A 21,747-nucleotide genomic window follows, 5' to 3' on the forward strand; every position below is an offset into this window, starting at 1 on the left:
GTTTTGTGACAGTTGTTTTCTCTATTGTTATAAAACGGAATTAAAGTCCTGATTTGGAGTATTTTTCTTTGTTTGTTAGTGTATCAGGAGTTTGATCATCTTTTGGAGGAGCAGTCACCCATTGAGTCCTACATTGAGTGGCTGGATTCCATGGTGGACAGATGTGTTGTGAAGGTTGGTAAATAGGAGTTAGGACCCGAGTCACTTAATGTGCAGTATAACCATGTGTAATATTTGTTTTAACAAAGCAATAGGTATTTAGTAGACACAGACTCAAGATGCAAAATCTGGATCCAAATTCCAGAGTCAAAAGTCAGGGAGTGTTCAGATTCAAGGCTTTCACTCATTCCATTCTAAAAATAGGAGCCATTTGCAAAATTCGGAGCTGGATCAGAGTTCAGATTTTCAACACCCCAACGTTCAAGGGTGTATGGATCTGAAGTGTTGGTTCAGACTCCTCTGTAGTGTATAGTGAATAATGTAGCATTGCAGGTGGAGATAATAAATTAATATGCCCTTTTGAGAGTTTAATGAAGATAATATTTAGTCCAGCTGATTCATTTTAGTAAATAAAGGTTAACAACTAGTGTATGGTTCAGCAAGGGATTAAGCTGGGTGATTTTTAGGAGTTGCTCTGAAACACCAGTACTAGAACTCTGACCTAAATTTTAGTATTATTTGGGTGGACACTTACTGACTGAACTCATGAGCACTCTCGGCCAATCAGACATCAATACAATTTTATGCAGTATATGTAACTGTACAATTTACCATATACTGTTAGCTTCTGTCTGTGAATAATACATTTTGTATTAGCATGTTCTGTTGGAAAATTGTAACTCTACTTCCAGAGTCCACTATTAGACCTGTGTAAATAACTTAAGAACACTTCATTAAACAATATTACCTCTTTTTCTGTTTGCAGAATGTCCACAACTCCCCCCCACCAAAAAAAATTCCTAAATGTATCAATTGTTTGAAATTATTTAATTTTTTAAAAAGTATCTTTAGTCTATAGATTGCTATTTGAAATCACTGTGAGTGCTTATGATGGATCATATTGGACGTAGTATTTTTTCTATTTGCTGACTAGATGAGTATAATTCTTAGGATCAACTGTGAATATAGAAAATTAAGGGGCCATTTCACCTTGAATGGTCCCTTGAAATATGTGTTAGCTACTTATGCTAAACAATCTGTTCCATCTTGTATTTAGCTGTGACACTGTAAGTTTTCCAGACCCGAAGAAGAGCTCTGTGTAAGATCAAAAATTTGTCCGTCTCACCAACAGAAATTGGTCCCATAGAAGATATGACCCTCACCTACCTTGTCTCTCTAATATCCTGGGACCAACACGGCTACAGTAACAGTTATAGAAAATGAGCTTTTGAGAGTGTAAACTTACAATATGCTTTCTGAGAAGTATAATTGTGAGTAAAACATGATCATCTGATGTTCACAGAAAGAAAATGCAAAGAGGATGTGAACGCACCAAGAGCCAATTAGTTTAAATTAATTAGATTTATACATTATTTTTGCAGTATATTCCCAGCAGTATTCATTATAAATTTTCTTCCTGAACTAGAGAATTGCCAAAAAGAGAGTCAAATTAAGATGAAGACCTGGATGTTGTTAGGCAGTCTGATAAATCCCTTCATTATTTATAATCCAAATGTTACCCTCCACAAGCATGAGCATTTTCTGTTTTAGAGATTATAATTTTATTGTAAGCTTCTTCTTCCTGCAAACTAATGTGTATAGAATTATCATTACGGGATGGCTTCATGTGTATCTGTTTTAATTTTTATCCTAATTTTCTTACAGTGGGATGTAGTTTTAGTGAAGGAAATGGATGGACATGGGCAGTGTTGGGCTGGGACAGACAATGGAAATGAAAATGAATGTTTGTTATCCGTGTGAAATATATATATTTTCTTGTAGGTAGCTGCCAAGAGACAAGGCTCTTTGAAGAAAGTGGCTCAGCAGTTCCTCTTGATGTGGTCCTGCTTTGGCACACGAGTGATTCGGGACATGACTTTGCACAGTGCACCCAGCTTTGGTACTTTAATTTTAATTTTACTGATTGTTAGCACAGTAAAAAATGCTAGATCAAGAGCTGTCACACACTTTTGAGTGATGATCCCCTCTGATTTTCACATGTTCATAACTTTTTTTAAAAATCTCTTTTTGGGGTTGAAATTTTCAACAAATTTTCTGCCTCTAGGTCATTTTTTCTGTTGCTTTTGAACAAATTCCCTTCAGTTGTTTTTGATGTCCATAAGAGTGGAAGACTATAAACGTACCCCATTTTAAAAAAAAAAGAAAGGAAAAAAAAGGTTGTCCTGTTTCTTTTCACACAGAACTGTGCTTTGAAACCTGGTGTGTAAACAGTCCCTACTGAGGAGTACGTGTATGTACAAATTGAATTAGTCAACAATAGGAATGATGGAAAATTGGCTATTGTGCTTTTGTGTTTTCATAAGTGCACACTTGTCAATGTATGTTATTAGCAGACTAATAATAGTGAGGATTTTGAGAGAGCAGCACTGATCCACTAGCATGTTTTCTTCCAGCAGTGCTTTATTGTGTTTTATTCTCTTAGGTGATGCTTAGATACAGGGGTGCTGGGCACCCCCAGAAGAATGTAGACCTATAGATAGAAAGCTTCCGAGCTTTGTTCAGGTACCAGTAAGCTGAGGGGAGCAGATATTGGAGGCAGGCAAGAACACTATGAAGTCCCACATAGGGCACTGGGAAGCTGGCCATGAGGACTCGGTATTACTAACCCCAAGCAATCAAAAATTGTGTGTCAGGCCACACAAAATCATGGGACTGGCTTAAAAAAAAGTATGTTTTTTTTTAAATGCATTTTGGGTGCTTTTATTTATCTTCTGGTTTTTGAATCTCTAGAGTGCATGTGGGTCACGTTTTTAAGTTTTACTCCATGACCATAAAGGCTAGAAACTTACTTTTTTAATGCAAGCTGAGATTCTCACATATTTACAAGCTGCCAGGAGCTGAGGCTTTAAGAAAAACACCAAATACCACACGACTCTTGATAAAATCTCAAGAGCTGGCCTCACTGTCTTCTGAGAACCTTCAGGAGCATTTTGATCTGTGGTTGGTCTTCATGGCTTCCCCGTTGTCAGTTTCTTCTAAGCACAGCTTTTCAGCACGCACAACAGTGAATTGCCACTCCTAGCAGGCAGTGGGATAGTGAAAATCCTTAAAAGGCGTCTATGCACAGCTTTTGTATTCACTGGATTGTGCTGAAGTACCAGAGCCCTGACCATGTTTGATATCTATCCCCTCTCATATGCGCTCTCCCCCTTATTCACCAAAACTCTTTTCACTGTGGAAATAGAGATTGCTCGCATTGCTGAGCATTGCATACTTCTCTGCACAATGCAGAAACCTCTTGGAACAGGTATTGAGCAAACACTGAGTTCTGAGCGTTTTGGCTCTCTGCAGCACTCAGCTGCAGGAGCAGCCTTTATATACAAAACACGGTGTAAATGCAATGTTGAGGTCACACTGTTAAAATCATGAAATGTCAAAAATGCAAGTTAAGGTTCCAAAAATTGTGCACTCTTTATCAAGCTGTACATAAGCAGTATTTTAAATGCCTATTTAGGCTAAATGTGTAGCCTAATAGAATACTGTTTTTTGTGAAATGTATAAAATAAAATATACAGGATGTGTAGTCGCACACGTATAGCCCTCTCTACACAAAATATAGCTATTTAGATAGAATGGTGTATTAGGAAAGAGCATATCAGCAGCCACATGCGATGTGCTTTCCATGGCATCTGGAGAATTACTCTATACAGTTCTAGTAAGACAGGTCTTAAATGCATACTCCATCTTAAAAGTATGTTAAAAATCAATTGCTGTCTCTTAAAGGTATTGGAAATTTAATTACATTTGTAGTCACCAGCTACATCTGTTAAGAGTCTGCTTTCAAATTATTATAGCACGTGTAAAATCAGTATAAACTGGTTTTCTGAAAATAATGCATTTTTAAAGGATATAAATAATATAGTATAGAATTTTTTAACGACTTGGGTTTGATAATGCTGCTTGCAGCAGTAGTGAACAGGATTATCATTTACATCTTCATTATGGTACTGTAAACTTCCTAAGGTTTTCTTATAATAAGCCCATGTAAGCTTTCTTTCTTTTTACCAGTACACACTGTCTCTGTGAATAAGAGCTTTTAGTTGTTTTTAACGGAACCCTTGAATTTCTCCCCTCTGGGTCCAAAAGTGCAGGTCTATTGAAGTCAGTGGGAGTTTAGAATGAGCAAGGACTTCAGATCCTCAAAGGGGATGAGTATTGAAACCACATCCAGACCCCAGTATAATAAAATTTGGCTATCACTGCTCCAACTTCTCAAAAAGTGACTGACATGTTATTTAACATCATCAGCTGAATTATAATCTCTTGAATGAATGCTGTAATATTCTAATTACAAAGCCATTGTATTGAATTATAGCTGAGCGTGTTCCAAAAGTCTAATATCCTCTGAATTTAAACGTATCAGAATCAGACCTGAGGAACTTGTTGTGGGCTTAATTTAACACAGTTCTTCCTCTCTTTTTATAGTATCATGCATTTTTAATGAGTACTGTACAATAGAGGGAAACAAAGATGACATTGATATATTTTAGATATTGTCTTCTATATAAATTTGTTCTTATCTTAGATGACAACTTGTGTATTTTGGCTACATTGATGACTATATAAACAGGCACTGATTTTAGGGATCATTCTAAGCAATAAACAATGCCAGATCTTTACGCTGTTATTGTTTTAAAAAACAAAAAAGCATTATTTGAGAGTGTGTTTGAAACAAAAACATGATAAAAATCACTTGTTTGATGCTGTGGTCATTCTTATATACAGTACAATATATTTTAGCTTTGTCATCATTTCATGATCCGGAAATTTGACTACAGAATGTTTCACAACATGTCACTGGGCTGGTAGTATATATCCTGAAATGACATACAGATCTGACTCTGGGCAAAGCTTTTAAGTATGGTGCATGGCATGGGCAAGTCAAAACGATTCCTGGCAGACAAAAGCTCATCTCTCTCCTCTTTCTCTCCCTCTACCCGTCTTCTGTCTAGGCATATCAAAGGCACAGTCGGTGGCAATGTTTTGGTGATGCATCCTGTGTATTAAAACAACTAATTAGTAAAAGGAGCCTTCCAATCTTCCCCAGAGCTATATATCTCTGTTTTACGATACTTGTACATAATTCCTGGCTTTTGTGAAAGCTGCTGATGTTTACTGTGTATTAGCTGGATAGAACAGCTGTAATAATATCCTGATTGCATTCAATTTGGTCTTTTTGAAAAGAGAGTCAAAAGCAATTTATTACTGTAGGTACAATATCTAGGGGGCTTTTTATCTGTCACTAAATGAATATATATTTTATGAGACACAGATGAATCCTCTTCAGTACCTACAGCTGTATTTGAAAGAGCCAATCGTAGGTCCCTGCTAAATACAGTAGCGTGCAAAACAAAATATAAACTTAAAGTATAAACAGTTGTACATGAATAGCTGCTCAGTAAGTAACTGATGTGCATATCCTGAAACTGTTTTCATTTTATATCTTACATTTAACTTAATTTAAAATGTAAAATGATTGCATTCATTTGATACAACACCCCTTGATGCAGAGTGTCTTATAAATTCTGTCTCAAACATTCTACAGAATTAAAAAATATCAAATGGTAACAGAGGAGGGAAATTCAGAGAGAGACAAGGGGACCAGATAGTTTTTTAAATGGTGTACTCAGTATTATCAACCCCAAGTGTTCAAAAATCAAGAGTTAGGCCCCAAATATCATGAGATTTTAAAAAATAATAAATCTTGGGTTCTTAGTATTTGTCTTCTAGCATGTGAGCATTTAGTGTTCCTACTTTCAGGGTTTTCTCTGGAACCTTAGGGCTAGAAACTTTCTTTTATTTTTTAATGAAAGATGAGATTGTCACGTAATTACCTGTCTCCAGGAGCAGGGGCTTGAAGGATGAACACCAAATATCCTGAGACTTGTGATTAAAATTGTGAGACTTGGAAACGCTGAATAGTAGCCTCTTGTCCGGATCAGTAATGACTCGAAGTCAACAGAGGTACAAACTTGTGTGAGACGAGACCCAGGCTTGTTCTAGGGCATAATGCTCCAGTTTTTTATGCTGGTGAACCCCAGTGGAGTTACATCAGTATTAAACTGGACTAACATAGTGGTCAATCAGGCCCATTGTGTTCATAACACTTCTAAACAGAGTAGGATTCTACAACATTGTAACTGATGCTAAGCATTTTGAAAATAGCTATCTTATTCCATTTGCAGTTTTTACAAGACTTCCAGTTGAAAAACTTTATAAAACTAAACAGCTACAGAGCTTGGCTAAGGCTCTCCACTACATTGCACCTTATTAGTCATTTTAATTTCTGTAAGATGGCTGTGAAGCATACAGTTTTGATTTGCACAGGTGTAAATGATCACAAAAGTAGAGAATCAAGCCCTTTATATTCGCCAGTGGAAGATTATTTGCCCATCACTACGCATGTGTTCTATTTATAAAAATGTCCGATGTTTTTGTTTTTGGTCTTGCGCCAAGGACACAAAGCATCTGTTCTCCCCTCAATGTGTGTGCATAACTCCCATGAATGACAATGGAAGTTACGCATGCGTGCATTGAGAGAATGGAACACAAAGACTAGAGCTGTCGCAACTGAAGAAGAGTGTGTGCACAGTTGCTTTGAAAGCCTAATTACGAGACAGCATTGCATTGCATAATGACATGGGGCCTTTCAGACTGCTTCTCCTACACTCCACTTGTACAGTATATACGAGCAAAGAACAGCATATTTATGGAGCAGCTGTAGGCACTCGTTAAGGTAGAAACAAGCTTCCCAATATAAGCTCAGCTTTCAACCTCCTCCTCTAACTTCCTCCAAAAAACCAATCATTCTGAAATTATGTATGTAGCATCCCATTCCAGGGAAGGATTTTGTCTTAAAAGTTTGGTAAAAAATCAGTAAAGAAATTTGAAAGTTTTGGGCCAGATCCTGGGCTGTGACCAAGGACCTGCCTATGGGAGAGAGAGCGTCTCTCTGTCCCCAGCTGCCATCTTTGTGAGCAATGAGCTAACACCTCTTGGCTTTTAAGAAAGGGGCCCGTTGGCAGGACATGCTTTTGTGAGGGGCCCTCCATTTTGGAATTCACCCTCCCGTTATCCCTAGGTTTTAAATCGACAAATCTATTGATATTCAGAGCACAACGAAAAAGCCATCTCTTCTTCCAGGTTTTGAGGAGTGATGAGTATATTGAGGGCTTGTATTTGTGGTTGGGGGATTTGGGGTCTATGGGTGGAGCTGATTTCTGATTTCTTTTCAGCTGGCTATTTTCTCTGGTGTTGGGGTGGCTGGTGGGTTTACTTTTATTCCAGTCTGACTGTATTCACTCCTGCCAAAGGTACCTAAAGCCTTTGATAGGCCTTTTTAAATGTACCATGCAAGTACAAATAAATAGATCTAAAATTTACTAATCGTTGGTGGAAAGCCAGTATAAAAAGAGCAAGTTAAATTTCTCACTAGAGTGACTCTTCATAAAAAAAAAAGTGAAGTATTCACCCAGCTCTGTTGTATAATATAGATAATACAGCTGGTTGAAAAATAATAACCCCAAATATCAAAGTTTCTGTTTTGCAGTGGTTGATGCAGACCCATTTTTCTGTTTTGTACAAAACCAGTTTATTGCAACTTTTGTCTAAAGTGTTATCTAGATGCTTATGCACATTGTTTGTTTATCAAAGAGCAGGTTTTGGTAAATGAAAAATTTTGAAGATATTTTGATTAAAAAATCAATACAAATTGTGATTTAAATTTTTACAAAAAATGTCATGGGACATTTTTAAAATTACAAAAAAGAGGGTCAACATGTCTTTGTGATTTTTTCATTTTTGCAAAAAGATTAGTTCTGGAAGAAAAAACATTTAGTTTTAAAAATATATATATCATTCATCTCTAGTAGATGCCAGTATGCTCTTCAGACAAAGTAATCTGTCTTGATTTTCTTCATTGCTTCCTATCTTCTATACACTGCTGAATCTGCCCAGTGATAGCATATGGACATGTCTACTTCTCACACTGAGTCCTTGTATAAATTTTTAAATCTCTGTCTATGGTGGCTAGAGGAAAAGTCAATTTTTCCCCAGTACTGCTTCCCTCACGTCTGTTCTCTGCTTCTTGGCATTTATCTAATTGAACTGAGACCTGAAACTACACAGGAAACTCTTCTTTTCCTGTCCAGATCCATATCTGTATAGCATGTCTCAAATTGCCTCCTAGGAAGTGGCTTGCCGGGAACCACCAAGAAATGTGCTTGGAACTTGCAAGACTGATGGTTGTTAAAGATAGTGATGCCTGTCCCTCATGCTGGGAGATCGCAGGCAAAGCCAAACATTCAGGACACTTCCTATTCCAGCTATAGTAATGTGGTACTTAATAACTTGACAGATGCCTCACGTGGAAGGGCTGATGCCAGAGATATTGACGCTACTTTGGTTGGCTGAAGCCTTTCCATGTGGGGCATCCCACAGTTGTTGCTAGCATGTTTGGGAAGTAGTGGAAACCTCATCTGTCGAATTATTCAAAGATAGACTGGATAAAACCCTCAAGATGTGCCATAGGGATGGACTTTTTTACTTAAGGAGTCTTTTAGTCTCTCATTGATATCATTGTGTCGTATACCTTCTCTGATGTCTTAGGTAGCTTGGAATTGTCATGCCAGAACATATCATTGGTCTATCCCATTCAGTATTCTACATCTGTCAGTAATCTGATGCTTCAGAGAAAGGCAGAAAAGTATGCTATACTGTTCTTGACCAATTTTACAATGCTAGGACGTGAGAGCAAAATCTTTATTTCCAGCTCTCAACTCAGTGACCAGTTTACATCCTAAAGTGTGCTGATTCTTAACACTTGTAATTTTTAACCTATTAGTCTAACCACAAACATAATCTACCTCCAGTTCTATAATTATGAAAAATGAGAAAGTTCCTTATTTATAAATTCTTCAGACTGTACCTGTCCTGACTGACAATGCTTCCTGTTAAAGCAACTTATTTTAAGGTGTTTGGGCATCCTATCATACACGAATAATGGCTTTGATTCTTGGCAACACTAATGACATTACCAGAGAGTTGGGAAGGAAATGTTCTGGCTTTAAAGGTCCTATATAAATGGTACCAATGCCCAATCAGCTGAAAAATGCTAACAAAAAGATAATCAGACTCTTGCTGGGAAGATGCTGAAGGAAGGCTGGGGTCCAGGTCCTGTAGTTTCTGACCTTCACCATATCCCTCCCTTTATCTTTCTAGTTTAAAGCCCCCATGGACAGTCCAGCTAGCTCAACAATACTTTGTGCTAGTGCATTTGACAGGGAATAGATTTTTATATTTTGATTCTTTTCCTGCTTTCCCAGACCGCCCCATCTGACTTAGTAAATGCTTGCTTGGATATAGGAGAGAGAGCTTGGTCCAAAAGGCAATTCTTGCTCAAGATTTATAATTACTACAGAATGATAGTTATTTGTCAGGACACTTTTCTCAAGAACTGGACCCCAGAGACACAAATTTTACTTCTGAGAAATGATCCCAGAATTCACATCATCTGTGTAAATCCAGGTACAAGTACACTGTGGCAATCAGAACCCAGACACAAAAACACCCTCCCCTCTTAACTTGCCTTTAACATTGACAGATGACTCACTTTTCAGTAAGAGACATGGTTCAGTAGCAGGACTATACAGGGGCCAGTGGTATTCAGTGATTTGGGGGGTTTTTTTGGTACTACTGTAATCATTTGTGTGATAAATGTATTGAGACCATTAATTGCTTTTATGTTTGTTCATATTATTTAATTCCCAGGGTCTTTTCACCTTATTCACTTGATGTTTGATGACTACGTATTATACCTGTTAGAATCACTGCATTGTCAGGAGAGAGCTAATGAGTTAATGAGGGCAATGAAAGGAGAAGGAAGCACAGGTGAGTTTGTTTTCTTAGCAGTACCTTACCTACCTTCTATAATTTTGTTCTCTGTGATTCACCCATTTCTGTACGTGGGCATTTCCCTATCCCCATTTATCCTAATCAGGCCTTTCCAGAAGGAATGTGTCATTTTTCAGCTGTATTATGTCAGACAAGTCAATTATGAGCCTCTCTGGTTAGTGAAAAAAGAACAGGAGTACTTGTGGCACCTTAGAGACTAACAAATTTATTAGAGCATAAGCTTTCGTGAGCTACAGCTCACTTCACCGGATGCATTCAGTGGGGAGAGTGAGTGTCCTGAAATTGATTTTTAATTAGACTGCCTGCTTCTTGCTGCAACTATTGAGTTTAGTTATGAAAGTCTGAAAATTTCAACTCCTAAACCTGTATTTGAGATTTCAGCAAGGGAGTTTTATACTGAATGTTCACATCAACTAACCTATAAAACCACAGTCACATTTAAGTGACACGTGTCTTGATTCCCCTCTCCCTTACACTGGCTTTACAATAATATGTCCACTGTCTTTGGTCGGGTTACTCCTGATTTTACACCACTGTGTCTGAGAAGAGAATCGGGGTGAGTGACTTTCATTGGTTAAGATTAAAGCCAAAGCTATGATTTATGATATACCAATGTTCAACTTCCAACGAAAAAAATCTACAGTATCAGTAGAAATACAGATGCCAGATACTCAGTGCTGTATGCTCAGGTACTTCACTGCAGCCCCAGCGGTGTGGAGATCACCTGTAACCTCCCAGTGCAGGATGCATGTGATGAAAAAGAGTCCTAGCAGACATAGAGTCAGTGGAGCCAGCTTCCATCCCTCCCTGAAGCTACAATTAATTTAAATGGGAGTTGTATGGCTAAATCCCCTAGCTGGCTTTTGAAAAGCTCACCCATCCATTTTAGCATAGACTAAATATGACACCTAAGGTTTGGAAGGATGATCCAGTAGTTAGGGTGCTAGCCTGTGACTTGGAAGACCCAGGTTCAAATCTATGCTACACCACAGACTTCCTGGGTAATTCATTTATCCTCTCTGTGCTTCAGTTCCCCATCGGTAAAATGGGCATAAGAGTACCTCACACTGATGTTGTGAGGATAAGCATGTTAATGATCAGGAGATGGGGCCATGAAAATGGGGCCATGAAAATACCTACGATAAAGACAGATTTATGTAATTCCTCCACACACCAGAGTTTACATCTAAAATTAACTTTTCTAAGTGATCTATTTCGTAGGGTTCCACGAGCCATATTTAACAACATTTTTATGACCTGTCTCCCAATCTTCAGCAGAAATACGAGAAGAAATTACATTGACAGAGCCTGCTCCTCCAACTCCTTCCCCAGTGCCATTCTCTCCAGCTAAATCTGCCACCGTGGTGGAAGTGCCGTCTGCACCCTCCCCTGTGAGCGGTCAATCCCCAGAGTACGTTAGCATAGCAACTACAACAGGTAGGTAGGGTAGGGGTGGCTGGTTCTTGCATTCTTTTTCCCAAAAAAATGTTGTCAAAAAACCAAAAGCCTGCAATAAAAATTGTGAGCAATGTGTCAGTTGAGAGCCACTGTCTCTGAAGTCGCCCTCTCAAAATGGACTCAGCATATGTTCCTCATTTACAATTGTAAACAGATATTTTCTTTATATCTTGCCAAACATGACATGCAGTGCAATTGAAAAAGGATCCAATGGGTGCATGGATTCCTGGACATCAAGATATAAATTTGTCAAAGCAGATGGAAATCTCAATACATTATGGACTCTATGCAGATGTCTGGGGCCCTTGGAAGAAGAGGGCCGCAATTTTGTTCCAAAATGTTTTCAAACCTCAGTTTAAAATCGCATATTTCTAGCAATACTTTAAAAGAGCCTTTTCTAACTACAGCACTTTACAGGGCTTCTCGCCGCAAATTTTTGGGTGGCCTCAGTGTGTGGCCACCAACTCTTGCTGGTAGCCGCACAGACACTTTTTCCTAAAATTATTTATTTTTCCTAAATTAATAAAGTAATATGTACATATATACATCTAAATAATCGTAATTTATTTATGTAAGGTTTTGGGCTTTTTTTTGCGGACTCAATAATAAAAACAATGCAGTTATCTCTATTCTTGACTGGACCTAACAGAATAGAAACACAAATAAGCTGCTTTGCATGTTCTTGTCTTTTTTTATTATTGTTTCTTTTGCTTTTTTGGTAAAAATGGTTGTACAACAATTCTGAAGTAAATTTTAAAATGCTTTCACATAATAGAAGTCCAAATAATAATGAAAAACATATCTGGGCGGCTTGGGTCTGGGGAGGGGAGAGTCGGGGAGGATGCTCAGGATGGCTGAGGGGAGGGGAGGACACGCGTGTCCTCTCCCCCCCACCCCCGGCCTCCTCACTCTGCTGCTGGTTCACCACTCACCTCCTTACGCCCCCGCTGCTCGCCTCCTCACCCCTCCTCGCCTTCTCACCTTGCTCCTTAAGCGTTGTGTGTCCCACCTGTGCCTCCAGAGAGGGGGCGCATGCAGCAACAGGGAGGAAGAGCAGTGTTCCCGCTAATTTTTCCCACCCATGTGCACCAATATGGAGGTGATGTGTGACCTTCACCTTCATATTGGTGCACAAAACCTTCATATTGGTGCACAAAACAAAATTCATGTGATGGGGGTGGGGCCGAGGGGGAATGTGGCAGGGCTGGAGCAGAGGGTTGAGGTGCAGGGGTGTGAGGGCTCTGTCTGGGCGTGTGGGCTCTGGGGTGGGGCGAGGAATGAGGGGCTCAGGGCTGGGGCAGAGGGTTGGGGTGCAGGGGTGTGAGGGCTCCAGCTGGGGGTGCAGGCTCTGGGATGGGGTTGGGGATGTGGGGCCGGTCCCCAGGCAGGTTCCCTGAATGCCTGCGTGGTGCTAAATAGGCTGCTGCGTGGCCGTGCAGCTTACAGGGAACTTGGAGGGGCTGATGCTTCCCCTCCCCCCAGGCCAGGAAACTGCCATGGCCACAGGGAAACCTCCTAGTGGCCGCATGCAGCCACTGTGGCCACATTTGAGAAATGGTGCTTTAGAACACCCTCGATGACTTAACACACACTTTCTCTAAAAATGGACACAGTTTGAATGGGCCAGATTTATAAAGCTATATAGGCTCTTAGCGGGATTTTCAAAAACATCTCAACTCCCAATTCCCAATGGTAATAGATCCTGTCTGCATCTTCGGGTGCCTAAATCCTTTAAAAATCTGGCTCAGTTGCTCTAGGGTTTGTTTTGTTTTTCTGTTTTAACGCTTTGTTCATACCTTTCAACATCTTACAAGGACAGAATTTAGGAAATGAAGGCCTGTGGCTTGTATGCAACTGCATTCCTATAACTGCACATATAATTATAGCAGTTTCAGGAACACACTGTGTATCAAATGGGCATGTAAAAGTCCTAATTAATAATTTGTGCATGAAGATACTCCGTTGGTGACTCGGGATTGCAAAAATTGCAAATGAACCAGTAGGCACACAACTGGCTTGCAATTTGGTGTATACAAGTTGGCCTCTATACTCTGCATGTGAAATTCCTCTCATAGGCTCTCTGATATGAAAGACAGATTGTACATTCTGAAGGTGGTGGCCAGGGCCAGTCATGACCTTCAAGTCTCTGGGGTCAAAAATATTTTGTTTTCCTAATTTGAGTCTGCAAATGCAGAAAAGGAGTCAGGAACTTGAATGACTGTCAGAAGACATTCCAGGCACCCGATGCTGCCCGGGCTACTCAGTGGTGAAATGAATGATATAACTTTCACTTTTGGAGGACTCTAGAGTAGCAACAAAAGCTTCTAGAAAAATGCCAGGAATGGCAATTTACCATCCTAGAGAATCAGACGGTAGTTAAAGGACTAATAAAGGTTTCTGCCAAATCTTTTTCATGCCTTCAAAGACATCCCAGGGAACCACAGTGTGTATTTGTGGCTGAAATAGATTTAAGAGCATTTTAATCCTACATAGCATTGTGGAAACCTCAAGTTTGCTTGTTGTTTGAGACTTTAGAATCATCAGTCTAAAGTTTAGAGTGTATTTGGTGTGAAAATACAACAATCCCGTGTCCTGAACAGCAAGACCACAAGACCAGAGTCATGTGGTTCTTGGACATGAATGGTGAGTACCACTATTCCCTCTAAGCTGTGTGCATGTGCACACAGATCCTAAACTCCGCACACATGGCGAAACACCGCGCACACAAAAAATGAAATACTACATCGGAGCCAGGCTGAAATATCATTTACAGGCGACTTTTGACATTGTTCGCCTGCCATCTATCAACACAGCCAGATTCTACTAGCTGGCGAGGGGGGGAAAGGGAAGAGAGGGCAATGAATCGTACCCCTCCCCACCAGCATTTCGAATGTGAAACGTTGATCACGTCGGGACAGTCGGGACCCACACATCTCCTTGTAGTCTGTTCATTTGGCTGTATACAAACTCACGTATGTGTGAATAAGTCAAAATGCCTGGCCGTAGTTGCTAAGGAACTGCAAAGATTTGCCAGAAATGAACAAAGGTAAGTGTTGTTTTCGTGACTGAAATCTTTCAAAGGCATTGGACTTCATACATTTTCTGGTGATGTTTTACCGTTCTCCTGCATTTTTTTGCCACAGATGCATGAATGTGATCGGAGCTATGCACAAACTTCCGGTATCCTGATCTGAATGATCTCCCGTTTGCCCTTTTGTTGAGTTACACTGTTAAGCACATTGAAATAGTAGCCATTTCTTAAAAGTATTAATTTTAAATAAACCAATCTGGTAAAAAATCAATCCCCAAAATGTCACTATCTAGAGGTCTAAAGCATAAAAGAACAGTGACTTCATATAAATCTGGATGGCTGGATGAGACTATAGAGACAGTTACACCAAAGTCATGTAGGCCTGGACTACACTGGCAGGGGGTGGCGGGGGTGGGGGTTGAACTAAGATACGCAACTTCAGCTACGCTATTCATGTAGCTGAAGTCGAAGTATCTTAGTTCGACTTACCTGGCCGACCTCATGGCAGCGAGTCAACCGCGGTGGCTCCCCCGTCAACTCCGCTTACTCCTCCTGCCGGGGTGGAGTACAGGAGTCGATTCAGGGATCGATTTATCATGTCTAGATGAGACGCGATAAATCAATCCCCGATTGATCACTACCCGCCAGAAAATGTACCCATAGTGTAATGCTTGTTAAACTTTGTGAAATATTCACATATAATGAGGACAATGGAGTGGTTTGTGTATATTGTCGAGATGCCAGAGCTTCGGGAGAATTTTCAACAGGAAGAATGTGGAACTATTTATGGAAGTTGGATTTCTTAAAGCGTCATCTGTCAAGTAAGTCTCATATAGATGTTATAACAAGACTTAGGCCTGGCCTATACTGGGGGGGGGGGTCGGGGAGGGCAGCGTTCAAACTGAGATACGCAACTTCAGCTACACTATTCACTTAGCTGAAGTCGAAGTATCTTAGTTCGACTTACCTGGCCGTCCTCACGGCGGCGAGTCGACCGCGATGGCTCCCCCGTCGACTCCGCTTACTCCTCCTGCTGAGGTGGCATACAGGCGTTGATTTGGGGATCGATTTATCGCGTCTAGACAAGACACGATAAATTGATCCCCGATAGATCGATCACTACCCTCCGATCTGGCAGGTAGTGAAGACTTACCCTTTAGAAACAAAACCTGTCCTTACGGAGAGGATTGCTTAGCATGATTCTTGAAAGTCCTGCTGAAAAGCAGAGGAGGCAAATTAATCTTGAACACAAGCGCTCAAACCCAGAAGAAATCAAGGTACTTATTGACAGTGTGTTGTTAGCTATTAAAATTAACAGCTCAATGCTTTCTGTTCAGGATATTAATGACCATATGGAAAAGTATGTGCGCATACCAGCGAGCTGGAGAAGTAAAAATTATGCTTTTGAATTTCTTGAAATTGTCAACTGCATTGTCCAAAATGACCTCATGCATGAAATAGCATCGGCAATGTTTCATACTCTAGCTGTTGGTGAAAGCACTGATATATCCATTAACAGACACTTGATACTCTACTTTAAATATAGATCCATAAATTCTGCAGACTATAAAACTTCATTTGGTGGACTATTACAATTGCAAGAATGTGATGCTGTTTCAATAGTGTCTGCAATCAAAGAGTTCTATAAAAAACACCAACTTGAGCTCATGAAAATGGTGATGTTCATATCTGATGGTGCCTCCGTGATGTTGGGCAAACTCAATGGCGTGGCGACTCATCTGAAATCTGATATTCCATACTTAGTCCAGCAACATTGTGTTGCACACCGGGAAGACTTGGGGATTTCCGATGCATTGAAAGAGATCAAGCTGATAAGAGACATCGAAACCTTAATGAGAACTGTCTACACGGTGTTCTGTCGGTCATCCAGGAGAAAATGCAAATTTCAGGAAATAGTGGATGCTTCTGAATGTGAGTCAGTGGCTTTCAGGGCACTCAGTGAAGTGCGCTGGTTATCTAGGCACTTGGCACTTCGAGCAATTATTTGTAACTATAATCCTCTTCTGGAATATTTTGAGCAAGACAAAGATACTGATCCAGTTTCTAAATACTGCCACAAAAAGCTGAATACCATGGAATACCAAATAACATTAGAAGTTTTGAATGATGTTTTGTCGGAGCTGACTTCACTATCCACGCTGCTCCAGAAACGGGGCCTTACTCCTCTTGAAGCATTTCACCTTGCCCGAGGTAAACTGAACAAGATCAGAAGACAGTCCCTTGGAGATTCAGTCTATGGAGTGACAAAGTTAAGGCTCTCTTAGATATGAGCTCTCAAGAAAATAATGAAATTGATACCAGTTCCATAATAACTTTCATAAACTTCTTGTGTGCACATTTGGCAGACAGGTTTCCAGAGGCTGAAATCCAGGAGTGGTCCGCTTTTGATCGTGCAGCAATAGTTAAGTGTGACTTCAATTTTGGAATTCATCAGGTCAAATCTCTATGTTCAAAATACAAAGACTTTCTTGCTGAAGAGATTGTTATAGTCAGTCAGTACAATGACTTCAAGTTTGCAGTAGCTGAAAGAATCAAAAGCCAATTGATTTTAAGTTTCCCAGATATGGTGACATTTGCTCACCAGAACGAACGTTTCAGGATCTTGCAAAGTTGATGGATATTGGAGGAACATTCCTAGCGTCAAGTGCAGACTGTGAGCGTGGCTTTAGCTTAATGAACACTCTAAAAAACAAACTACGGAATCGTTTACAAGTAGATCATTTGGACATGCTGATGTGTATTAAGAGTTACCAGCTGGATGGAGGACTGATAGATCTGGACAGAGTTTATATTGAATGGGCAAATGAAAAAGATCACAGGGAAAAACAGTAAGGTTAGTTTAGCAGTCTTTGACATTTCGACCAATAAGGAAATTAAAATGTATTTGTAATTACATATCTTATTCTTGACTGATAATCATTTATTGATATTTTTTAGGAAAATTTTAAATTTAAAACACAAACTCTTGTTTTTCTTTTTTTACTTATGATGTCTCTTTCTGAAAACCCATACAAATTGACATAATGGCATACTTATTAAATTGTCTTTATTATATGTTTATCAAAATCTTTTCGGACATGTGTATAGAATGAAAGGTGAAAGTGGACACCAACTGGCAGAAGCCTGTGGACTGATAATGATCATGATTAATATGTGCTTGATATATGCTCGTGATTGTCTATAAAAAAGATCATAAAGCGTAATGCTTAAAACTAACTTCTACTTCATGAAGAATGGTTAAATTTCCTTTTTCTAAGTATTTAAAAACGACATTTATAAAATAACATGGTGTAAAACTATTCTTATCACAAATTGCAAATTAAAACTTTTTAAATGTATAAGCATTTTAATCGCTTGGGCGCATTTGCCTCATGGCGCACAAATTTGAACTCTACTTCAAAAATTTTCACAGAAGAAATGTTTTGCGCACATGGCCTGTCAAAAATTAGAGGGAACATTGGTGAGCACAAAAGAAAATACACTGTTTGAATGAAGCAGCATGCTATGTGCTCTCCCCAGTAGAGATTTGAGACATAGATTTTATGAATAATTTGATTCATAGATTTTAAGGCCAGAAGGGACCATTGTGATCATCTAGTCGGGCCGCCTATGTAACACAGGCCAGAAAACCTCCCCCAGTAACAAGAAATTGAAAAGCAGGTAACTGTGTGCTGCCCCTCAAAGGAGAGAACTACAAAATGAGAATGGTCTGAGGTGGTAAGAGTGGGGAACGTGGAAGGGACTCACACTGGCATTATGTTAATTTATTTGTACTTTAATTATGTTTACTAGGGTGCTTGAGTGATTGTCTCTCTCCTGCTATGGCCCTCCAAGGCTGAGGACTGCTAGGGTGAAGCCTCAGGATGGACATAGGGACTATGGCTAAGGAACCCTCCCACCTGAGCATTTCTACCACAGCCTGTCTTAGCTAAACCTCCATGGAAGACCTTTCTGCTACAGTTCATCTTTGATCATTACAGTCCTCCTTTTTTACCAGCTCTTCATTTCCCCTCCTCCCCCACCTCCCCCATTTTCTCCCCACATTCTTTTGTTTGGCAGAACTGCTGCTTCTCTCTGGCCATTGAGCTCAGCTTTGTTTTAATCACCATTGTCTTAATTTTTGTCTAGAACGCAACTTATATGAATAAGGGTTCATATAAGTAAAGTAATCCAGAACCAGAAACATTGCAGCTGCAGGAATTGGTTGTATTTTACTTTGTGTGTGCTGAGGACGTATTATAAACCATCTTGGCTAATCAACCTGCCATAGTTCTAGGGTATCAATTAATAGAGGGTATATTCTGCAGTTTGTAGAAAAATATAATAGGAAGTTTTTAAAAACATTAGAGGGGACATCAAAAAAATTACCCAAAACTGGTGGTGATGTCGATGCAGATAATATTCCAGGCATGTGAAAAATGTAAAAGGCATTTGTGTGGAAAGTTCATGTACGTTGATGATAAAATAAAAAGGGGAGGTTTTTTAATAAAAATGTAAAAGATACTTCTTATCCATGTTTTTCTTGATTCTAAGGGCTGGTCTACACTAGAAAGGTTTTCCTCATTAACTACACTAGCATAGATAAAGTAGCAAAATGCCCCTAGTGTGGATGCAGTTATTCCGTATAAAAATGCTGATTTTTAGCTATAAAGCCTAAAGTTTATTTCAGTTCAGGAAGGGGAATAAGATATACTGGTGGGTATGTCTACACTACAATGGCACAGCAGCTACACCACTGAAGTATAAACACTTGCTAAAGCAAAGGAAGGGATTTTTCCACTGCTGTAGAAAATTCATCCCCTCAAGAGGCTGCATGTACAGTAGGGGTTAGGTCAACCTAACTACATTGTACAGGGCACAACATTTTTCACAGCCCTGAGCAACATAGCTATGCTGACCTAAGTTTTAGGTGCAGTCTCACCTTTTATATCAGTCTAACTGAATCCATACTAGGGCTTGCACTAGTACAACTATGTTAGTAAAAAAAAATCACACCACTACTCAGAATAGTTGTATTGATAAAGCTTTCCAGTGCAGACCAGGCCTTAGTGCTTACACAGCCTGTAAAGTAAAAATCAAAATATTTGAAAATGTAAGTACTCCAGCTCAGTGAAGTTATGCATATTTATACCAGGTGAGGATTTGAGGGATGAAGTGTAAAATTCTCAATGTATTTTCTTTTGTTTGTTTTTTTATTCTGTGTATTTTCTCCAGATAAGTGGATCGAACCAGCAATTCTCTTGAGATATATTTAAAAATTACTGTGTTGCCTTTCTTTAATTTTTTTTTTAATTTAGGTAAATGTAGCAGTGTGGAAATGCATTGTACAACTAGAAAACTAATCTGGTTGGTTGCCAATAGCTTGCAGTTCCCCCATTTGAGGTGTCATTAAGTCTTTGCTGCTTGTGGCACTGGCAATAAAAGTTAACTATTAAACTTGCTTTTTAAACTTCCTGCATGCACTCAATGGTCAAACACAAAAGCAGCAAATTAAATCACTGCGATTAGATGACACCTAACTAAAGTAAGGTAAATCCTATATAGATTGCTCTGGTGTAAAACATCTGGCATGCCCAGTTAACGTTTTATGTAAATTTTTCTGTTAAATTACTGAAAGTTTAAAAGGATAATTAGCCCTAATTCTTTCTAAATTACAAAGGCCAGATTAATGATTGGTCAAATTACAACAATATTGTAACAAAAGTGATGGGTATATGGTTGACTCTGCAGTCCTCTCTTAAAGCCTGGGATTACTCATTTGCTAATGCAATTGCTGTTAGAAGAACCTGAACTGGTTTACAGAAATTCTGCATTGTAAATGTTTGGTAATAGATAACTAATCATTTCTCCACCTCCTTGTCATCGCCACCTCCGCTGTCTTCCTCTCCGTTACAAGGGACTGTATATTTGAATTGAAGGTTCATTTCAATAGTACTGTACACTATTCCTCAGGGTGCTGACTTGGTAGTAATGCTCCCTGGGGCTGATCTTGTAAACTCTTAGTGAGTGTTACCAGTTCTCATGATTTTATCAAGAGTCTCATGATATTTGGTGCTTTTACTTAAAGCTCCAGCTCCTGGATTCATGAGAATGCTATTTTTTGTTTAAAAATTAAGGTAAGTTTCTAGCCCTCATGGTTGCAGAGAAAAGCTTGATGATGCAAACCCTGAAGGATCCAGCACCAGAAAGCAAATGAAAAGAACCCCAAATGTCTGGTTTTTAAAAATCTGATTTTTAAGCCAGTCTCCTGATTTTGGAGAGACTGAGGGCTTGTCTACATGCACAGCGATGCAGTGGCACAGCTGCACCAATTCAATTGCAGCACTAAGTGAAGACACTACCTACGCTGATGGGAGAGCTTCTCCTCTCGGGGTAGTTAATTCACCTCCCCAAGAGGCAGTAGCTATGTTGACAGTTGCTATGAATCCCTCCCATCAACATAGCACCATTTACACTGGTGATTAGGTCGGCACAATTGCATTGCTCAAGGGTGTGGATTTTCCACACCCCTGAGCAACGTAGTTATACCGACATAAGTCTGTCGTAAACATTATACCTGGTATTGTATTGTTTACTACCAGGTATAATATTTACTATTGCGATTCCTACTGACATCTGTGGGTTTGCTTCAGTGTTGCCATGCACCTTTGCAATCCAGTGCAAAGTGGCTGTAAAATGTGAAACCATGTGTGAATGTGTGTACCATTGTGAAATGGTAGCATTTTACATCCACTTTGCATTCACTTTGCACTGGTATAAATGACTGCACAAGAGGCAGGACAATAGCTAATCAGCCTGGCTATATGGGACTATTCACAGCAGTACACACACACCACCAAGTACAGTCAGGGTTTGTAGTACAAATCACACGTCCGTGAATGAAATTCCTTTGGATTTTTGGCTTTGCTGTGTGAAAGCATAACAAGGCTGTTGTTGGGCTTTTAGCAGAGCTATTTATACATTGTGCTTCCTACAGAGGGCCTCTTGCTGTCGTGTCTTCAACAATGTACTCAGTCTTAAAAAAGTAAAAAATAAAGTGAAATGAAGTAAAAGAACTTTCTATGTTTATTCAAACCCCAAAAGCTGAAATCACAAAGAAAAACAAAGTGTTGTCAAATCACTCAACCACTACTGTTTTACGTTCA

The 21,747-nt window shown here is 39.4% G+C and overlaps 1 protein-coding gene across 3 annotated transcripts in view; it reads left to right on the forward strand.

Moving 5' to 3' along the window:
• The window catches only part of RFX4 (regulatory factor X4), a 131,255-nt gene that overhangs the window by 81,492 nt on the left and 28,016 nt on the right, over window positions 1-21,747 (forward strand). For 2 of the 3 annotated variants that reach the window (XM_074941088.1, XM_074941103.1), the window contains 4 exons: window positions 80-174; window positions 1,942-2,059; window positions 9,949-10,068; window positions 11,368-11,529. In XM_074941088.1, coding sequence (XP_074797189.1) covers window positions 80-174; window positions 1,942-2,059; window positions 9,949-10,068; window positions 11,368-11,529 — 495 coding nt within the window. The remainder of the gene's footprint in view (window positions 1-79; window positions 175-1,941; window positions 2,060-9,948; window positions 10,069-11,367; window positions 11,530-21,747) is intronic. The other variant, XM_074941094.1, reaches the window with a different exon arrangement.

The sequence above is a fragment of the Natator depressus genome, chromosome 1 (genome assembly GCF_965152275.1).
Source record: "Natator depressus isolate rNatDep1 chromosome 1, rNatDep2.hap1, whole genome shotgun sequence".
Classification (NCBI taxonomy): domain Eukaryota; kingdom Metazoa; phylum Chordata; order Testudines; family Cheloniidae; genus Natator; species Natator depressus.